The sequence below is a fragment of the Equus asinus genome, chromosome 22 (genome assembly GCF_041296235.1).
Source record: "Equus asinus isolate D_3611 breed Donkey chromosome 22, EquAss-T2T_v2, whole genome shotgun sequence".
Taxonomy (NCBI): domain Eukaryota; kingdom Metazoa; phylum Chordata; class Mammalia; order Perissodactyla; family Equidae; genus Equus; species Equus asinus.
Genome location: NC_091811.1, coordinates 41811644 through 41831972, shown reverse-complemented (window position 1 = coordinate 41831972; position 20329 = coordinate 41811644). Strand labels below are relative to the sequence as shown.

General features: G+C 38.3%; 1 protein-coding gene across 2 annotated transcripts in view; it reads left to right on the top strand.

Moving 5' to 3' along the window:
- The first annotated feature begins 14727 nt into the window (after positions 1-14727).
- Positions 14728-20329, top strand: part of LOC106833445 (vitamin D3 hydroxylase-associated protein-like) — a 41676-nt gene continuing 36074 nt past the window's right edge. Inside the window, exons 1-2 of one of the 2 annotated variants that reach the window (XM_014844637.3) lie at positions 14728-15049; positions 19794-19907. In XM_014844637.3, coding sequence (XP_014700123.3) covers positions 14819-15049; positions 19794-19907 — 345 coding nt within the window. In that variant the 5' untranslated portion in view covers positions 14728-14818. The remainder of the gene's footprint in view (positions 15050-19793; positions 19908-20329) is intronic. The other variant, XM_070494434.1, reaches the window with a different exon arrangement.

Here is a 20329-nt window from a genome sequence, read left to right as displayed (position 1 = left end):
CACATTGTGTATATCCTTTCAGATTTTTAATGCATCTTCATGTACATAAAATCCCAGAGTCCCTGTATATTCTGTGTACCCCTTGTTTTTCACTTCATATATCACGAGTCTTTTTCATTTTCAATAAACATACTTCTATGATATCTTGAATGGGCATTTAAATAACCACTATTTTTGCACATTTAATTTGCTTCCATTTTTTTCCTATTGTAAATAACACTGTGGTAATTATCTTTGCAATTAAATATTTGGGCACATACTTAATGATGTCTGAGAAATGGATTTGCAGGATGAAAAGGAAAATGTATTTTAAAGCTTTTCACAGCCATTACTTTATTGCCAGTTGTAGTTTAAAAACAATGCCTGCTCCTATTTTTCACTACCTCCTCTGACTGCCTATTTTTGAAGATGTGAAAGTTCTTTATCAAAGTATTCTCATCACAGCCATGGTATTCTTCTCTTGCTCTGCGAATGCAGAGAGTTTCATAAGCTTCTTTTTGGTTGGCAAGAGTGAAACATTTAAAATATTATCCTCTGGGTAGAGCAAGGATTCTGTTAATACCAGATGCCACAATCTGGAGAATGTGCTGTCAAACACTTTACAACAATTTGTGCGGGCAAAGTTCATGCAATTCAGAATTCAGCTCATGATCCTCATACCCATAGCTTCTTTAGCATCTGGAGGTCCAGGAGGTTTATATTCTCCTGGTCCCTTCTAAATCTAAGTTCCCACTTGCCTAAGCCTCTCAATTTCACTCATGTTTCACGTCTCAGTGTTCTATTTTTTCTCAAAACACTACTTTGTAGTTTTAATTGTGAAATAAAGAGTGTATGTTGACCGTTTTTAAAAAAGTCAATAGGCATTGCCTAGAAGAATAAAAATGATTCTATTGATGGCAAGAAACAACTCCAGACAAGATTCTTCAAACTTTGGTTTACTAATTTATTTTCCAAAAGGTATCCATGTTGGAGATATCCAAAAAGTATCCAACGCCGTGGAGAGTCAAGCAATACATTTTTATGAGCAAATGGTCACAATATTATCTCTGAATCATGAAGCAATTATTAATTCATATTTACTGACAAATAGAAATGGCAAGCAATAGGATATATTGGAGTATCTAAGAAAGCCATTTGGTGTAAACCTAATTCGGCCTGACTTTGTTTTTTCCAAAAGGGCCTGACGTGGCCATTGAGCATGCATTATATATCTGCTTTTAACATTTCCTATGGTGAGAACAAATGCCCTTAAGATAAAGGTGCAACTTCCCCCACATTGGCATTTCCTTAGGATGAGCATCTCTTCCTAGGCAAGGAACTGATTGCTGTGCTCACCTTTGACTACCCAGCTCGCCTGTGATCACCCAGCTCGAGACAGCAGACCTGCCACTCTGCTGAGTCCACTGAGACAGCAGACTTACCTGCTGTGTCCATCAATCGCTGTGCCGACAGAGCAGTCTCACGACTACTATAAAAGGGACATTTCAATCATATGTGAAACATCCTCTTTGTGGGTATATAACCACTCTGTACACCCCACTTCTTTGGTGCCCTTTCTTCCTTTGGGAAGAAATCCCTGGGCCATGGTCCTCACATTTTAGCTCAGAATAAACTCACCCAAGTTTTCATTTATAGATTGGTTATGGATTATTTTCGTTGACATTACCAAATTCCTATTCTGAGGAATTTTATTGTAAATTATGTTTGAAATAAAAAGATTTTGCAATTAAAGGAATAACTAGGTATTTTAAAAAGCTTAAGGGCATCTCCGTGTCAGTTATTCTGCCTGACTTTGAAAAATATTTCCTCATTTTATCCTTAAAATAAGTTTGCAAGCAAGTCAGGTAAATGAGGTGGTGAGTGAGTCTAACTTCAAATCTTCAAATGCAATAAAGAAAGCTTTGCTTTTATGATTTTTTGTAAGAAATTTTATTATAAGAAAGCAGATGGATTCTTTGCTACTGCTTTGATCTACATCACCAGAGAATCACAGAGTTTTAGAATCACTTGTTGGACAAGGACCTTAAGTGTCAAGTCCAATGACTCATCCAATGTTTAAATATTCGCTAATGGGGTCCGAGGCATTAATGAACTCCTCCAGGAGTGGAACTTGGTTTAAAGAACATATACATTATCACCAATGATGTGATTTTGCTTTTTCTGTTTTTTTATTATTTTTTAGAAGACCAAAATCATTATTACTATTTCCTTAAAAATAGGTTTAGGCAAGGCTGGAAGACAAAGAAAATGCCAAACCTGCTTATATTTGTTTGTAAAGGAAGCAGCTGCTAATTGTTTCATGGTCTTAATTGTGGCCTGGGAGAAAATTACTTCGGGACAAATTTAATTTGGCTTGATGTAATCATGTGGAAGGTGGTCCAGAACTCGGATTTTTACAGACCTCTAGGAATCATCTCCAGATGATTTTGGAAAAAGCTTTGCAAACTCATAACAGTTGAGTTCTGAGGCTTCTTTTCAGTCAGTCTACTAGAAGATTTTCTAGAATGTGAACCATCTGAACAGTGATATGACTAGGGTGGTAGAACACAGAGTTGAATTTCTGACACGAGACCAACCTGGGAAAGATAAAATTTGTTTTAGTTTCCTGATGCTGCTTTAACAAATTACCACAAACTTGGTGGCTTAAAACAACACACATTTATTCTCTTACAGTTCTGGGGCTCAGGAGTCTGAAATCAGTTTCACTGGACTGAAGTCAAGGCACTGGCAGGGCTGTGCTCCCTCTGGAGGTTCTAGAGGAGAATTTGCTTCTAGAGACCACTCACATTCCTTGGCTCTTGGCCTCCTTCCTTCATGTTCAAAGTCAGAAACAGTAAATCAAGTTTTTGTCACACTACAGTCATGTACTGCATAATGACATTTTGATCAACAGTGGACCGCGTATACAGCAGTGGTCTCACAAGATTATAACGAAGCTGAAAAATTCCTGTTGCTTAGTGATGTCCTAGTTGTCATAACGTCATAGCTCAATGCATGACTCACATGTTTGTGGTCATGCTGGTGTAAACAAACCTACTGTGCTGCCGGTCATATAAAAGTATAGCACATGCAATTATGTACAGTACATGATTCTTTTAATGATAGTAAATGTCTATGTTACTGGTTTATGTATTTACTATACTATACTTTTTATTGTTATTTTAGAATGTATTCTTTCTACTTATAAAAAAGGTTTACTGTAAAACAGTATGCTGTGTTACACCAGCAGCAGCCTCATAATCTCATGTTTACTGCGTCTCTTGATTGCATCATTTTCTCTTGTGCTTGATTTAATCTCGTGTTGCTTTGTTCATCATGGCCCCTAAACATACAAAATCCACTGATAATGTTGCCAGGAAGAGGCCATGTCGAGTAACTGACCTGGGAACAAAATTAAAAGTGATCAAGGACTACGAAGGTGGAAAAATCTGTGATGGTTATTGCTCAAAGGTGGAAAATCAGTGATGGTTATTCCTCGCCAGTCAGGCGTGTCCCATTCCACCAAAGCTACAATCTTGAATAACAAGAACAAAGCAATGGAAGCTGTGAAAGGATCTGCTTCATTGAAGACAACAAGACAGGAAATGTTGAGAAGGGCCTATATCAGACATGGAGAAACTTCTAATTATTTGGATTAAAGACCAGACACAAAAATGTATCCCTCTCAACACCATGACAATCATGGTCAAAGCAAAAGTTTGTTTGCAATGTTGAAAGAAAAGGCTGGACCCAACTACACTGTTGAATTTATCTCTAGCTCTGGGTGGCTTAAACGATTCAAGAATTGTCGAATACATCATGTGAAAGTGAGTGGTGAGTCTGTGAGTGCGGATATGAAGGCAGCTGAAGAGTTTTTGGAAACTCTACATAAGCTGATTATGGAGGAAAATTACTCACCAGAGCAAATATTCAACACGAATCAAACCACCCTATTCTAGAAAAGAATGCCTAAAAGGACTTTCATTCATAAGGAGGTGGAGTCAATGCAAGGTTTCAAGGCTTTTAAGGACAGGATAACAGTCTTGCTTGGAGCAATGTTGCAGGCTACAGTTGAAACCCTTTGTGATTTGGCATAATGAGAAGCCCAGAGTCTTCAAGCATATCAGTAAGCACACACGGCCAGTGTACTACAGGAGCAGTAAGAAGTCATAGATGACTCAGCTCCTCTTCCAAGATGCCCTTCTGAGCTGCTATGCCAGTGAAATGGAAAAGTACTGTTTGGAGAATAATATACCTTTCAAGATTTTCCTTATTATTGATAATACTCCTGGACATCCTCCTTTTATTGGTAATCTTCATCCCAAGATCAAAGTGGTGTTTACCCCTCCAAACACCATCTCTTTGATACAACCAATGGATCAAGGTGTTATATAGCGGCTTTTAGGCCTACCACCCGAGGAGGACCTTTGCCCAGGCTATTGTGGCAAATGAGGAAGACACTGAAGCAATTCTGGAAGGAGTACAACATCTACGACTTGCATCAAGAACCTTGCTTTGGCTTGGGGTGATATCACCAAGGAGTGTATCAATGGCATCTGGAAGAAGACATCCAAGAGGTTCATCCATGACTTCAAAGGATTTGCAAAAGATGAGGAGGTTGCAAAAATCAACAAGGCTGTATTTGAGCTGGCAAACAACGTTAACTGGGTGGGGATGGGTGTGACATCGAGGGCGTCTTAAAGTGGTTCCTGAGGAATTGACTAATGAGGAGTTGCTGGAACTGGAACAGGAATGCACAGCTGAAGAAGAGGCAAGAGAAAAGCTAACTATAGGAGAAGAAAAGGAAGAAGAACCCCCAAGGAAATTCAGAGTGAAGGGTTTAGCAGAAGCTTTTGCAGACCTCAACGAGCTCCTTAAGAAGCCTGAAAACATGGACTCCAAGACCAAAAGGTTTTCATCAATAGGGAGGAATGTTTAAGGTGCATTATCACTTATAAGCAAATCTATGATGAAAAAAAAGAAACAAATCACGCAAACCACCATGAATGTATTTCCGAATGAATATGTCCTGAGGAACACCTCCTCAAGAAAAGACCCAGACAGGTCCTTCAGGAAGTATTCCAAAAGAAGCCATTGTTATCATAAAATATGACAGCTCTGTGAGTGTTATTGCCTCTGAAGACCTTCCAGCGGGACAAGATGTGGAGCTGGAAGACAGCGATAGTGAGGATCCTGACCCCGTGTAGGCCTAGGCTAATGTGTGTGTTTGTGTCTTAGTTTTTAAGAAAAAAGTTTAAAAAGTAAAAAAAACTTAAAAATTTAAAAAATAGAAGAAAACATAGAGTAAAGGTATAAAGTAAATATATTTGTACAGCTGTGTAATGTGTTTGTGTTTTAAGCTGTTTTTACAGAAGAGTCAAAAAGTTAAAAAAACTAAAAAGTTTATAAGGTTACAGTAAGCTAAAGTTAACTTACTATTGAAGAAAGAAAAATATTCTTTTATAAATTTAGTGTAGCCTAAGTGTTTATAAAATCTACAGCAGTATACAATAATGTCCTAGGCCTTCCCACTCACTCACTGACTCATCCAGAGCAACTTCCAGCCCTGTAAGCTCCATTCATGGTACATGCCTTACACAAGTGTATGATTTTTTTAATCTTTTGTACTGTATTTTTGTTGTACCCTTTCTATGTTTAAATATGTTTAGATATACAAATACTTATCATTGTGTTACGGTTGCCTACAGTATTCAGCACGGTAACATGCTGTACAGGTTCACAGCAGAGGAGCAAGAGGCTATACCATACAGCCTAGGTGTGCAGTAGGCTATACCATCCAGGTTTGTGTAAGTACTCTCTGTGATGTTTGCACAATGATGAAATTGCCTAACGATGCATTTCTCAGAATGTAGCCCTGTCGTTAAGTGATGCATGGCTGCCTATTACTTTTACCTCCTCCTTCTTCCACATGTAAGGACTTCGTGTTTACATTGTCACCATCCGCATAGTCCATGAGAACCTCCCTATTGTAAGGTCATCTAATTAGCAAAGTTAATTCCATCTGCAACTTGAATTCCCATTGTAATTTTCCATGTAATCTTACATATTCACAGGCTCTAAGGATTAGGATGTGGCATCTTTTAGGGGTCATTATTCTGCCAACTACAAAGGTTTTTAGGCAATGTATTACTTTGCCAGGACTGCCATAACAAAGCATCACAAACTGGGTGGCTCAAACAATAGAAATTTATCTCATAGTTCTGGAGGCTAGAAGTTCAAAATCAAGGTATTTGTAGGGTTTATTCCTTCTCAGGACTGTGAAGGAAGGACCAATTCCAGGTCTCTCTCCGTGGCTTATAGATGGCCGTCTTCCCCATACATCTCTTCACAGTCTCCCTTCCTTCTATGCATGTCTCTATGTCCAAATTTCTCTTTTTCATAAAGATACCAGTCATATTGGATTAGAGTCTATCTGATTGACCTCATTTTAACTTGATTCTCTCTATAAAGATTCCATTTCAGGAAAAGGCCTCATTCTGAGGTGCTGAGGCTTAGGACTTCACCATATGAATTCTGAGGATACTTAATTCAACCCATAACAAGCAATCTCTTGCTTTAAAATCTTGCCCAAGAATTTACAAAGTTTTTAATTGTATTATACAGAGGATCTGGGATTTTAAAGAAGGAATATTTTATTTTCTGATCAGATTTACTTAAGTAATGAGGGAGAGAAAGTATTTTTATATTCCCAATACTTTTCCTCAACTAACATGAAACACATTTTCTACTCATTTGTCCCTCTAACTTAAGAAAAAAAATTCCACAATGTGGAGCCATAAAGTAAAACTAAAATCCTACTTCTCCAGAGAATTCAAATAATTAGCAATAGAAATCTAGGTGGCAAATTGACCTGTTACAATTACTAAAAACATATGAATTCTAAAATTCAATAGAAATGTTGTCTCCCTAGTTAAGGGCCTCAAATCAGTTCTGAAATGCTAATTGCTCTCATTAGGAATGTTCTTGTTTCCCTGAAAAAATGGTAGTGTTTATGCCCTCACATAATACGTTAGCATCTGCTTTTTTTTTTTCAGCCCTTAAGGAAAAGAAAACTGTGTTAAACTCTTTCCCCCTCTCTGAGAATCCATCAGTCGCTGTCAATGGAGGGCCTGGGCTATGCACAGTCAAGTACTATGTTTTGGGAGCATGAAAACATTGTAAAACAGTAACAAAACATATTGCCTGCCCTGGAAAATCAGTCAAAGCAGTAGCATAATTTGAAGAAACTGAAGGGAATATATGATTTTTCACGTCATCACAGTATAATGCCCCCATATCTCTAGGGAAAGAGAAAGAGACTACATGAAATGCGGCAAACTCGACTGAAGTATGATAAAAATAGAAATTAGCTTTTTGTTTGTGAGAGTGAATGTTGTAACACTTTCACTAAGATAGAAATTTAAAACATAGGTACATGAAGCCAATCTCGATACATCCACTAGTCCCCTATTATCGCCCATCCTCCATGATGCCTGTGGGAGGGAAAGATACAATGGACAATGCCTGCAATCTGGGTTTTATTAATGTATGGATATACAACACACAGCCTGTCTGACAGTCTTTAGTCAAAACAAAAAATATTTACCTGATCAGCTAGTACAAATGTACCTTATTCCAGCAGTGTGCAAGTCAGACCTTCAAGAAAAGTTGTGCAACTAACTTCCAAAAGTTAGATTGCCAGTTCTGAAACAACTATTAATTGTAAAGAAAGCTGAAAGAAATTAATTATAAATTAGAATTGTTCATTTAATTTTATTAATATCCTGAAATAGGGCATCATGGGTAAAAATCAGTATAAATAAATGCACTTGCTTAGAACTGGAATCGTGTCCAAACTCCACATGACAAATGGATTCCAACTTCTCCCGATGGGTAATGTAAAGCTCATTGGTGTGGTACACACATGCTAATGCACCCCTCCGTGTAACAAAGTCACACATCATCATTACAATACTGTTAGCTAATTATGGCTGTAGGAAGAAAACTTACTAAAGTGGATTTTCAAGGGAGAAATAACTTGTTTTCCTGCCCTTGACTTGGTACCATAAAAATGATTCTATTTTTCTCTTTTTTCCACAAGGGATTCTTTGATCCTGGTCATTGGCATTTTGGTCGCCACTCTTACCAGACATTTAACAACTACATTTATAAACTCAACAAGAAGCTTTTAGAAACTAGCTGAGAGTCTATGATTGAGAAATTTACTTCATTTTTCTTGCTTCTATTTTCTCTTCATAATAAGATGTTTGTTCCTTGTAAATAATTTCCTTGGCTGTGGTATATCCCCGGGGAGTCTGTGCATTCACTGTGACCCAGCTGGCCTTGTTAGGATGGCGGGGCCCTGGTGTCAGGCAATATTCAGACCAGCCAGGGCCCCATTGTCACCTCCTTTCACTGCTGCTTACCATGGCTAGAAATAAAGGACAACAGTAATTACTTCCCAACAGGTAGGCTCCAGGAAGGCATTTTTTTAGTGATAGTGAAAGAAAGTTTAATAAAGATACACCTAGAGAAAAACAGAATAGAATTTGAAAGACCAAAAGAAAGTTTATTTTAAGAGAAATAATACCTCTCTCGCTCTTGTCTTTTTTCTTTTTTGTCCTGATTAGGATTTAATCGTTCTTTCTCCTGCTTTCTGAAGAGGAAACAAACCCTGTATCACTCTCTTTTATAAAATACTGCCCCATCTGTCACCGCAAACACTCAGTGACACATAATTAGTGTAGGTACTCTTATAGCTGCAACACGTAATTTTCTGTGGCTATTTGAGCTGTTACAATAGAGAGGAACAGCCTGTCGTCTGTTATGACATGTGGGTATGATCATAATCTTGAGAGAATGCCTACGGATGGGTCGAACAGCCTCCTCCACCCCAGTACGGGCTTGGCCAAGAGCCTCTCTGCTTTGTCAGTGGAGAATGTGTTAGTTCTCATGAATCCTTTGGAAAACAAAGGGTCCTCCCTGCGAGGGTTTGCGAGGGTTTGAGGATCCTGGTCTACTTTGGTCATCATCAGTGGGTTAAGCTCATGTATGAAATAATATAACACTGTTTCTCCAAATTGTCTCCTTGTAAAAAATACAGAAATCTAAGCTAATGCTAGGATTACAAAAGATTTTCAAAGGGCCTGAGTGTATATAGCTAGCAAAAGTGGCAAAGTCTGGTCATCTGATTTTTTTCTCACTGAATTAGCAGGGAAGCATACTGCTTATCATCGATAATTATAGTTGTTCTTTCTTATGTCACATTTCCCTTCAAAACCATTTGTAGGTACTCTGATAGAATTATTTAAGTGTGGATTTTAGAAAATAATACTCTACTGGGTGCAAAACTTTGGCATACCAGAATATAAATTAAAAAAATGTTATAGACTCTAGCCAGCTGTGCACTGAGGAAACTTTCTTAGACATAAATGTGTTAACCTCATGCATTGCTTATGAATATGCACATTAATTTTTATAGGGTTAGTATTAACACCATCTAAATTCACATAGGTTTGTTTTACATCTGCACCTGCAGTGTTTGTGGTGTGTCAAATTTTTTGACATTTGTGAGGACTTTAGGCATGAGGTAAGCTGAAACTGTTATTAAATGGCCTATTAGATATTAAAAATGATAGTTAATTTGATTAATCAAAGGAAGAGGATCTAAGCAATTAAATACCATTACATTTCATCTTTTCAGCTTAGGGTGTATCAAATCACCTGTGGGGAGTTTGCAGCCAAATTGTATTCTCTGTGCCATAGTCTTCTTGGCAGGCTATACCCATCTTTTCTTAAGTTTTGTAGTTGGACTGTTTTTTGGGAGTGGGTGAATAGAGAGAAATGGGTCTTGAGTAATCATCTTCTATGCCACACGTTTTCCTTGAATGTGTGGCCAGCATCATACCTGTGTATGTTTGCTGTAACCAGTTCTGTGCCTTGATCAATAAATATTTTGTCAGTGATCCAAATGACAGAGTTAAACGAGCATGTTGCACAGGCACTATGTAATTAGTTCCCTTATACTATTTAGATTCTATTAGAAGATTTTGTTCCCGTGTTTGTATCTTTTTAATAACTCACAAATTACTACTTATAATAGGTGCATATCCTAAGTGTTAGAGATGTTAAAGCAGTTGGCAAGGAAAAAAGGTATGGCATTGGAAATCATGCCCCACAAAACCAAGAGGCTGTGCAGGCGAGAGCATCTGAGTTAGAAACAAAAGTAAAATAATGTTGAATCGGTTTAGTTACAAGGATGCAGTAATCATATGCTTGAAAATTCACTTATCGCTCAGGGTTTGGGGCCATGTAAATATACTAAAGCATATGCTAATAAAAATGTAAATAAAGCAAAGTAAGTTGTAGAGGCAGAAACTGCAAGCTCTTTTGCAAATGCTGTCATTTAGAGAATGCCATTTTACACATAAGACATTTCTTATAAAAATCTCTTGACCCATGAGCTTTGTGAAATCGAAGATTAATTATTTTTTTGTTTCCAGGCATTTTCTCAGTATGACAAGTTGTTGGTGTAAGCCAAAGGTGTTATCGGTGTTTTGCTTATCTTGGATTTCAATACGGAGCACCCTAGTTTTTGTCTGGGACTCTGTGTGATTTCCCATCTTTCCTTGTGTCCCAGGAAAGGGGAGGTGAGTCCAGACCATACAAAGAAGAACAAAGAGTTGCCAAAAATAGCTACCACTCCTTGAATACTTAATACATGGAAGTCACTTCACTAAGCACTTTACATAAGCTGCCTCATTTTGTCTTCAGGTATTTTGATCCATCTTTTACAGATGAAGAAATGGAAATGGAAACCCAAAGAGATCAAGTAACTTGCCACATAACAAATATCTTATAAATTATGATCTGATGTGTGTGAACTGTTGCTTGTCAAATTCCAGAACCTATACTCAACCATTCCACCATTCTGCCAATATAAATCTAGTTCCTCATTTCAGGCCCTGACAAGCCAGACGGGAAGTGAGTGCTGTTCAGCACAACCCCTCAAAGGCCATACCTAAGGCATGTGAAAAATCCTTCTGTTCTAAGAGGAATCCATATTTTAAGACCCAGAAGAAAGTGCCCGAGGGCAATTAGCAGCTTAATACTTTTTTCTCTAATTCAAACCATGGGAATCTAAAAATGTTTTTATTACATTAAGGTTAACATTGGTCAGAGGTGTAAGTTAATGCTGATCTGTAACACTGCTGTTCATATTGAGTAGCTCTTGAAATTAAATAATTTCCTGCTAGTAAAGTAGGTAGTCTAGAGGTCCAGTAATTTTGGTTTAAATTTGGAAAGAATAAGATACATTCTTTGAATTGCTCAGTAAATTTAAATGAGAGAATAAAAACTGAACTGCCCCACTGCTTAAAGGTACCATCATTGATGAGACTTTGTGCCTGGGACTAAGGCGATGTCTAAGATTCTCTCTATATTCTTTCTATCTGTCAGGACAGGGGTTCTCTAGGATGCAGGGAAAAGCATGAAAAGCTCTCTCTGCCTTTCAGGAGTGGGTGGGCATTTAAGAAGGTGATGCTCACCAAACACTTGGGAGAGAGGGAAAACAAAATAAAGATTATTAGCATTTCATTGTATTACATATATGAATGGACATCTAATTCTTACAAGGAATTTTAGTTGAGCCAGAGACTTGAAAACTCACCAGGGTCACAGTGACAGTGAAGGTGGTGGGAGACAATAGTGGGAATGCTGGTAATGACAGAAGCGGAATTCTCAAGCCAATATATAGGGACTTTACCCAAGTAGCTCAGTCTTCAAGATATCGCTAAGGAAACATGACCATCATAGCTTCAAATACATTAGAACCATTAAGATAGTTTACCCTAATAAGATACCAATAAATCATGGAGATCTTTGTGAAAATAACAGAGTATTCACCAACATCTAATACCCCACTAATGACCTAGAAAATAGTTATCTATACATTTACTTTGTTGTCATATCCCAGGCTTTATATTCAACTTCAATTTTCACTTTTCCTTATTACCCTGAGCTTTCCTAGAATGCAGTCAGAATCTAATATTCGTGATATTGCAGCTGCCTTTTGCAGTGGAAAATGAAATAGTACCAGTTTGGGTGTTGGTCCTTTTCAGCCATACCGTGACGTACGGTGACAGAAGTCACTGCAGATGATCAATTCTGGGCCAGATAATAAAACCCAAATCAGCAGAGTGAGCTGGGGTTAGATGTCAGGAGCACCAGAATCCAGTCTTTGCAGTAAAATTAAAGTCAGGATATGACCAGGGTCAAATGCCAGATTAATACATCAAGATTTATTACATCCAAGTGGGTCAAGCTATACTGTCCAAAAGTTAAGATCTAAACCGCTCAATTTAGACGCAGATAAATTTTCATGACATACGTGAATTCTAAAAGTACTGTTTCCAGAACATGGTGTCTGGAACCACTGCTGCTAAGAGGAATGCACCAATGGTACCACTATTATGGATGACTCTGTGCTCACTGAGAAGGTCCTCTCACATCTCATACCTCGTCTTTAGCAAAAGACCACCACACTTCTACACCTGTTCCTATCCACATCTTCAGCGTTATTTAGCCAAGAAGTTGGAAAGCACCGCTTTTCCTGATCACCTTTCCTAAGCCTTCTCTAGACTCTCAAGAACCATGAGGTGGGTTTGACCTAAGGTTAGGAACTGACGATGGGGTTCAAGTCCATCATTTTATAATCATTGAAATTGAAGCGTATGATACAAATTTGTATTTCTAAAGCAATTAGCTGATTACAAAGCCCTCTAATGTGTATTTTCTTAGTTTCTCTTTATAACAACCCTAAAAGATAAATATAGCAGATGTTACTACTCCAATTAACAAAGATATGGAAAATGAAGTTAAAAGTACTAAAGGATTTTGTTTTACATTCTGTAGATAGCAAAACCAGGCCTCAGATTTGGGTCTTTTGATTTCAAGTTTGGTGCCTATTCTGTGATATTTTGTTCCTTGATGTCGTGAAAGAGAAACTGGCTCAGGATTGCAGTGATCATGTCAAAACTGTGCTTCCCCGGGTCAAGTCTATACAGCTAACACAACACCACACATCACATGAGCTGCATCAGCATCACCTGGGAACTTGTTAGACAGGAAAATTCTCAGCTCCCATGCCGGACCTACAGAATCAGAAATGCTGGGGGAGAAGACATATTATCTGTATTTTGATAAGCCCTCCAGGTGATTCTGATGCATCTTAAAGTTTGACAACCGCCATTGTGTGTTATAATGATTCTTCATTTTGGGTCTTTACAATAATAATCACTATATATATATATATATATAATCACTACATCCAGTCTCTGGCAGGAGAATAGTGTGCTTATCCATTTTGCCAAGCTATCAAGCTACACGGGAATATTTATGAAATAACTATGAGATTATATAGTACAATTGTGAAATTGATCTGCAGAAACTTTCAGTTTCTACTCAGTAAAAAATTTATGATATCCTTTAGTATAGCTAAAGCCCAGTTTTAGTTTTTCTTCACCCAGATTGCTGCTCCTCAACTGTTTATACACAGTTTCCACCAGCATATCTGCTCGTTGCTTTAGTGCCTTATTCTTCACAAAGAAAATGCCTTAATCTTTGCTTAAATACCAAGTTTCCAGCACTCAGTTTCCATGGGGGATTTGCTACTCCCCAAAGTATGATGCAAAATGCTGGCTATTTGCTTTGAAAGAACATTTATTTCCTTCTTCCTCTTCCTCTCCTCTCTCCCATGTCTATTTCCTCTCTCTTTCTCTTACATGCTTGTCAAAAACACATGTACATGTTTTTATTTTACAAAATTGGGATAATTCTATGTATGCTGCTCTATAACCAACATTTTAAGTCTTCACACATTATATTCAATCCCCATGTTCTTCAATGTTTTTATAAAGAACAATTACATATTCACACAATATTTTAGAGTACAGATTTTGATAATTTTAAGCTTTTCTCCTTTGAGGACATCTGGGTTATTTTCCAAGCTTTTGCTTATAAGCAACAGGGATGAACAACTTGCTATGGAAATATTTGGGGATGTTACAGATTGTTTTCTTGGGATGAATTCCTAAATTCATGGAATGGGTCAAGGGACAAGGCTATTTTTAACATTTCTTAGAAATGTGAACCATTTCATTTTAACTTTAAATTTCAATTGCATATATGCAACATGATTTTCTCATTTTCTGCTTCATGCAAGGGATGGAAAAATTTTGGTAGCAAAAACAATATTTCTTCACACCTTCCCGGGCATCATTTTGTCCTAAATCTAAGACAAAATTTGATTTTTCATTTACTGCTTGAGCCAAGCCAAAGCCAAGAGCAGTGATCAGAGCAGCGGTGTGGCTACTGCATTCATATGCTATTGGCAGCTAATTATCTCCCAGCTGATTTCATCTACAAGTCTCCTTAGATTCAGCTGATTTTATTATGTTTCTAAAAAAGATCATGGTGGCACTTGATGAGGAGTGACAGGAGGGAAGCCTAACAGCTGAAATCAATGAAAAAAGTAAGATTGCGGTGCTTTAGAAGGAAGGGGAGAGGATGAGGCATTGAAGAAATGGCTGCTGGTCAGGCGACTTTTCGGAAGAGGAAAAGGAAGACATGGGACACCTTGAGTATGCCCCAGGAAAACCAACACTGTGTGTTCAGGACAGGAAGAATGTTTGCATACAGGTTGGGGTGGGATAGAACTCTGTTCAAAGTCTGCAACGAGGGTTAATGATTGGCTAACTAAGAAATAACCTTAGGTCTGGGAGAGAGTGCTCATCCCCAGAAGGTGCTCTATTCTCTGGCAGATCCTGTGTCCCCCTGAAACATGCAAAGGATTCAGGATATGTTGGGGTATGAAAGGCTGACCCAGCTCCTGCCCACCACAAAATTGGATGGCCGAGTCATTACAGCTATACTCTGTGGCTTCGGAGCTGGCATCCTGCTGCGCAAGTGGCTCTTTAGGAGACAACTTCAGAAGAAGATCGCCAAGGCCCAGGAGCAGAGAGAACGTTTGCTGGAGCAGATGAAGGCAGCAGTGCACCGCTTCAAGCAAAAGGTACGCTTCAAGACTATGTACCAGTTCAGTCATTTACTCATTTAACAAATGTTTGTGGAGGGCTTACTTGGGTCAGACAGTACAGGAGCTTCTAGGTGTGCAGGTGGATCAAAACCAATACAATTCCTGCTCAGTGGAGTTTAGTTTTGAGAGAGATAGATACTATTCAAACAATCACATCGTAAATGTATAGTTGCAAATTGCAATAGTGCATGACGGAATGAGAGAGGCTTTCAGGTTCATATAACAGTGGGGAGACGGCAGAGTCTGGGGACTCCAAGAGGGCTTTTCTGCAGAAGCAATTCCTGAGGAAAGACTCAAAGAACACGTAGAAGACAACTAGATGAGACATTTAGTGGTTGGAGGGTGTCCTAGAATTATTGAGAAAGGTGGAGAAAAATCATTCCAGGCAGAGCATGGGCAAAGGCCCTGAAGTAGAATAAAACCTAGCATATTCCAGAAAGTGAAAGCCAGTCAACATGGCTAGAGTACAGTTAGCTTTGGAAAGGTAGCCTCTGAGAACTTCAGAAAAAGTGATCACTGGATCAGCATTTACCAAATAAGCAAGGGGCTCCTTTCCCACTTACTCCTAGTCATCGGGAATGCTAGCCCAAGTGACTATTTTGTTTCCTTAATGGAAATTTTATTTTTATTTGAAAAATGAGTTTGCCCTTTTTTTAATATGATAAAATATTTAATGTTATTAAAATATTTGTTTTCTCTAAATTAATGGAGTTAATATATGTTTTAAAATTCCCCCGTACTTGGATAATAAATTATTGGAAAAAATGTTTATTTGTCTGATGTGCTTTATGGATTAGGTCGTTATTTTATAATTCTAAAATTAGTCAAGTTTACTGTGAATTTTATATTTCCCTTCTTTGATTAGTTTCACACAGATCATTTTTCTCTTCGCTGTTTGCAAGCATTTAATTAAATGATTCTTATTAACACTAACAAACAAAAAAGAATGCTAGCTAAAACTCCAGGTTTCTTCTGCATTGACTTCCTGAATCATAATCTCTGGGGTCGTGGCCTAAAAAATCTGCTTTTTTTTCAAATCGCCTAGGTGGTTTTTTTTCCTTTTGCACTTTAATCTGAGAACCAGTGCACTAAACAGTAAAGCAGTCGATTGAAGAATAATTTTTGAGAGGTGGCTTTATTTTAACTGTACAGATATTGGGTGTGTATTAGCTTTCACAGCTGTCCTGAAAGACACCATAAACATAGCAGGGTAAAGTATATCCGTTGATTGGCTCAGAGTTCTATACATCAGAGGTCTGGGCACTGCGTTACTAAGTTCTCTGCTCAGGGTTTTCTAGGGCTGAAATCAAAGTGTTGGTTGGGCTGAGTTCTCATCTAGAGGCTCGGGGGAGAGAATCCTCTTCCAGACTCGCTCTGCTTGTTGGAATAGTTAAGTTTCTTACAGTCATAGGACTGAGGGCCCTGTTTTCTTGCCAGCTGTCAGCTGAGAATGCGCCCATCTCCTAAAGTCTGCCTGTGCTTCTTTGCCATGTGGCTCCCATAGGCAGTTCCAGGTAAACAGGAGCACATCTCTCTAACTTCAAATCTTTGATTTCCTCCATGACCTCTAGACCCAGATTTAAAGGGCTCGTGATTAGGTCAGCCCCACCTGGATAATTTCCCTTTTGATTAACTCAAAGTCAACTGATGCGTAACTTGAGTCACATCTGCAAATCCCTTTTGCCATGCAACAACACAACCTTGGGAGTAATACCTCATCGTATTCACAGGTTCTGCTCGCCTTCAAGAGGAGAGGATTATACAAGGATGAGAGTCATTGGGGGTCATCTTAGGACTCTGTCTACTACCAGGTGCTTCCTAGGGCCATGCACTACATATATATACATAGATAGACACATAAATACACATATATAAAATTTAATTTGATACAACAACCTATGAGGTAAATATTAATACAAGTCCCTTGTTGCAGATGATAAAACTTGGCCTCAGAGAGGTTAAATAACTTGCCAAAAGTCATTTATATTGTGAGTGACAAGCTTCAATCTGACAAGTTCAGCTTGTCGGACTCTAGATCCTGTGCTCCTAATACCTCATTAACTCTGTTCACTTCATTTCCAACATACTCGAATGGAAATAGAGGAGAATCTTTAATTGCATCCACATTTCAGGAATATCTTAATAAAGATTATTTTCTCTCATAGAAGCTTGGACCTAAAATCTCAGGAAATCCTTCTTTCTCCTTTTCTCCCTCTCTACAAGGTAAAGTGCTCGCAATAACAAGTTATGTTTACATGGGAGACAGGCCAGCTATTGCTCTATTTGCAGTTTACAAGGTAGGTCACTGTACGGAGCCAGACTAAATCCCTTTAGTTAATTATTAAGTCCCTATGACCTTTAGACTTTCATCTTGGAAATAATAAGTTCTTTTGTGGGTAGAGTTTAATTATTAAGATTAAGAAGTAAGAAGATTAGGAGCCGGCTCAGTGGCGCAGCAGTTAAGTTCACACTTCCCGCTTCAGTGGCCCGGGGTTTGCCGGTTCAGATCCTGGGTGCAGACATGGCACCACTTGGCAAGCCATGCTGTGGCAGACATCCGACATATAAAGTAGAGGTAGATGGGCACGGATGTTAGCTCAGGGTCAGTCTTCCTCAGCAAAAAGAGGAGGATTGGCAGCAGATGTTAGCTCAAGGCTAATCTCCCTCAAAAAAAGAGAAAAAGTAAGAAGATTAGGTAAGAAGTATAAAGACTAAGAAGTAAAAATATTAGGGAAAAAAAGAAATGATATCTATGAGGAATTACTTATACCCTAAGATATTTCTTATCTAGTTTTGATGTAAGATAGTAAGAAAGCTATAGAATTTATTTCCCCCTAGTAAATGCACGTCTTCTGCTAGGCCTTTAAGTTTGTGGGAGGGTAGCCAGGAAATTATTTTTTAACAGCATCACCCTGGAGTTTGATGTTAACACAGCTCATTTTGGAGCACCAGTGCTTCGCCTTTTTTGTGCCCTTAAATCCCTCTGTTTTCTGAGGATCCTTGGCAATACCATTCCCAGACAGGTATCGATGCTCTTTCTTTTCTCCCCTCCTGAAAACTTGTTTGGCAGAAATTGCTACCCCCATTAACACTGAGGAATAAGTGACTCATTAAGTTTAAGGGAGCTGTCTCTGGAGGCATTTGTATTTTGCCAGAGGATGACCTCTTAAATCAAATAATTTATGTTACATTATGAAACTTCAAATACTGATAGGTTGTCTAAAGTTCCACTGGTAAATCAAAAAGCTGTCTGAGGCTCTTGAAATCCCATGTATTAAATATTACCTGCTGTCTATCTGTAATTCCACCTCTCCCTAAAGGTACTAATGTTATTGAATTCGTAATTACTTCATCACATAAAAATATGACATATAGAGGAAACTGGGGATCATCTATAGAAATCAATGTTGATTTCTCAACGATACCAGCTCCCTTAAAGTAGCAATAAGGAATTATAGCTGGAAAGAGGATTCTTGGGTCTTTTCACCTCTGACAATCAGTAGGACTCTTTATAAATAGACCTCAATAGCATCCATTTTTTCTGAGCTCATTTGTGAGTTATTTTTTTATATAAAGTTTTTTCACCTACTGATATTAATGCCACATCCCTCCAGTTGTAGTTAATCAATTTCCTTTGGACTTTTGCCTGAGCAGAGAAAAAAATTAGAATTCTGTATTAGTATTATTGATAATGCATCTATAATTGGTGAGATAGAATCTTTGAAAGATTTTTTTCCGTTAGTAACTGGAATGCAATTTGTTTTACCTACCACTGATCGTTTTAGTGTCAATTGTATCTATTATAACATAGTATTATACAATGTATATTTCTGACAAAGACTGGTATACTAAGTGGCACATTCTATTCTTAGAGGAAAGTTTAGGCTACCTCTTTCTCACTCTTCACTTTGGAGGGTTCTCTGCCTCTGGGAAGGCATTCTCTGTCTCACAGTTTAAAGGATGTTGTTGTGACAAGGAAAAGTCGAATTGTACCGTGTGTCATTTGACGTCAATTGTGTAAGGCCACACCCTGTATGGTATATTTGCAAAATATATCAGTGTTACTGTTGACAAACAATTGAGGTAAAGTGATAACATATTAAATTTAAAACAAAAACCAAAAAGACTCTGTGCTAGGCTTTAGGAAGAAACACTTCCTTCTAGGTCTTTTTGGATTTGCCACTCTTTGATTCTTCTTGCCTTCCGTGAAGTAAAACATTGAGGCTCAAGAGCAGGGAGGATGCTGGGAAGAAGGGTCCGAGGAGACAATTTCACCCAGGAGGCCTGACTACATATGGCCCAGCTCAGGGGTTCCACAGAACATTTGGCGGTCAAAGGAAGCTAATAACAATGATTTCACTTGGAATTTTTCCTCTCCATGTTACTCCTTAACCTATGTGTTACGAATGACTACTAATTAGTTTATAATTCCTTATCTACTTAAAAGTATTTGCTTTTATATATACTCCTTGCTTTTTCTATGTGGCTTAGAAAAGCACACATTAATATATTTTATCTGTGAAAGTGTACATGTTTTTCTAACAACAGATTGTAAAGTCCGTGAGGGAAGGAGCTATATCTTTCTTTGATATTTCCCACAAGATATAGCTTAGTGTTTTATACTTAAAATTTATTAAGCAAAGATTTAATATGTGGTGGACCATAAATAATTGATTCCTCTGCTGGAATGTCTCCTCTCATTTGTTTCATTTTCCTACAGCATCCAGACATCCGGGCTGAGTCCATCCTCTCTCTGTCGCTGCTGGAACTGAGTGAGAAGCTCCAGGAAGGTACCTTCAGCCCAGAAAATGTCCTCTACACCTACATGGAGCAGGTGAGGGCCGTGTGAGTGAAACTGATGGACAAAGCTTGAGAAAGGAAACCTGGTTCTTTAGATGGGAGGAAACATCACCAATTACTGGTGGTTCTAAATATAAAGGTCTGGCTCTTACTAGAATATGCTTGATATGAAGAGATGGTTTACAGAAGTGGGAAAACATTATTAAATGCCTAGACATGACATCTATGAGGGATGTTTTAAGGATTGAACTGGAGAAGGAAAAAATTTACTGTAAGGAAAATAGACATTTTCAATAAAAGATTTAACCTTAAAAATGACCTTAGGGGCTGTCCCGGTGGTGCAGCGGTTAAGTGTGCACATTCCTCTTCGGCGGCCCCAGAGTTCGCTGGTTCAGATCCCCGGTGTGGACATGGCACCACTTGGCAAGCCATGCTGAGGCAGGCGTCCCACATATA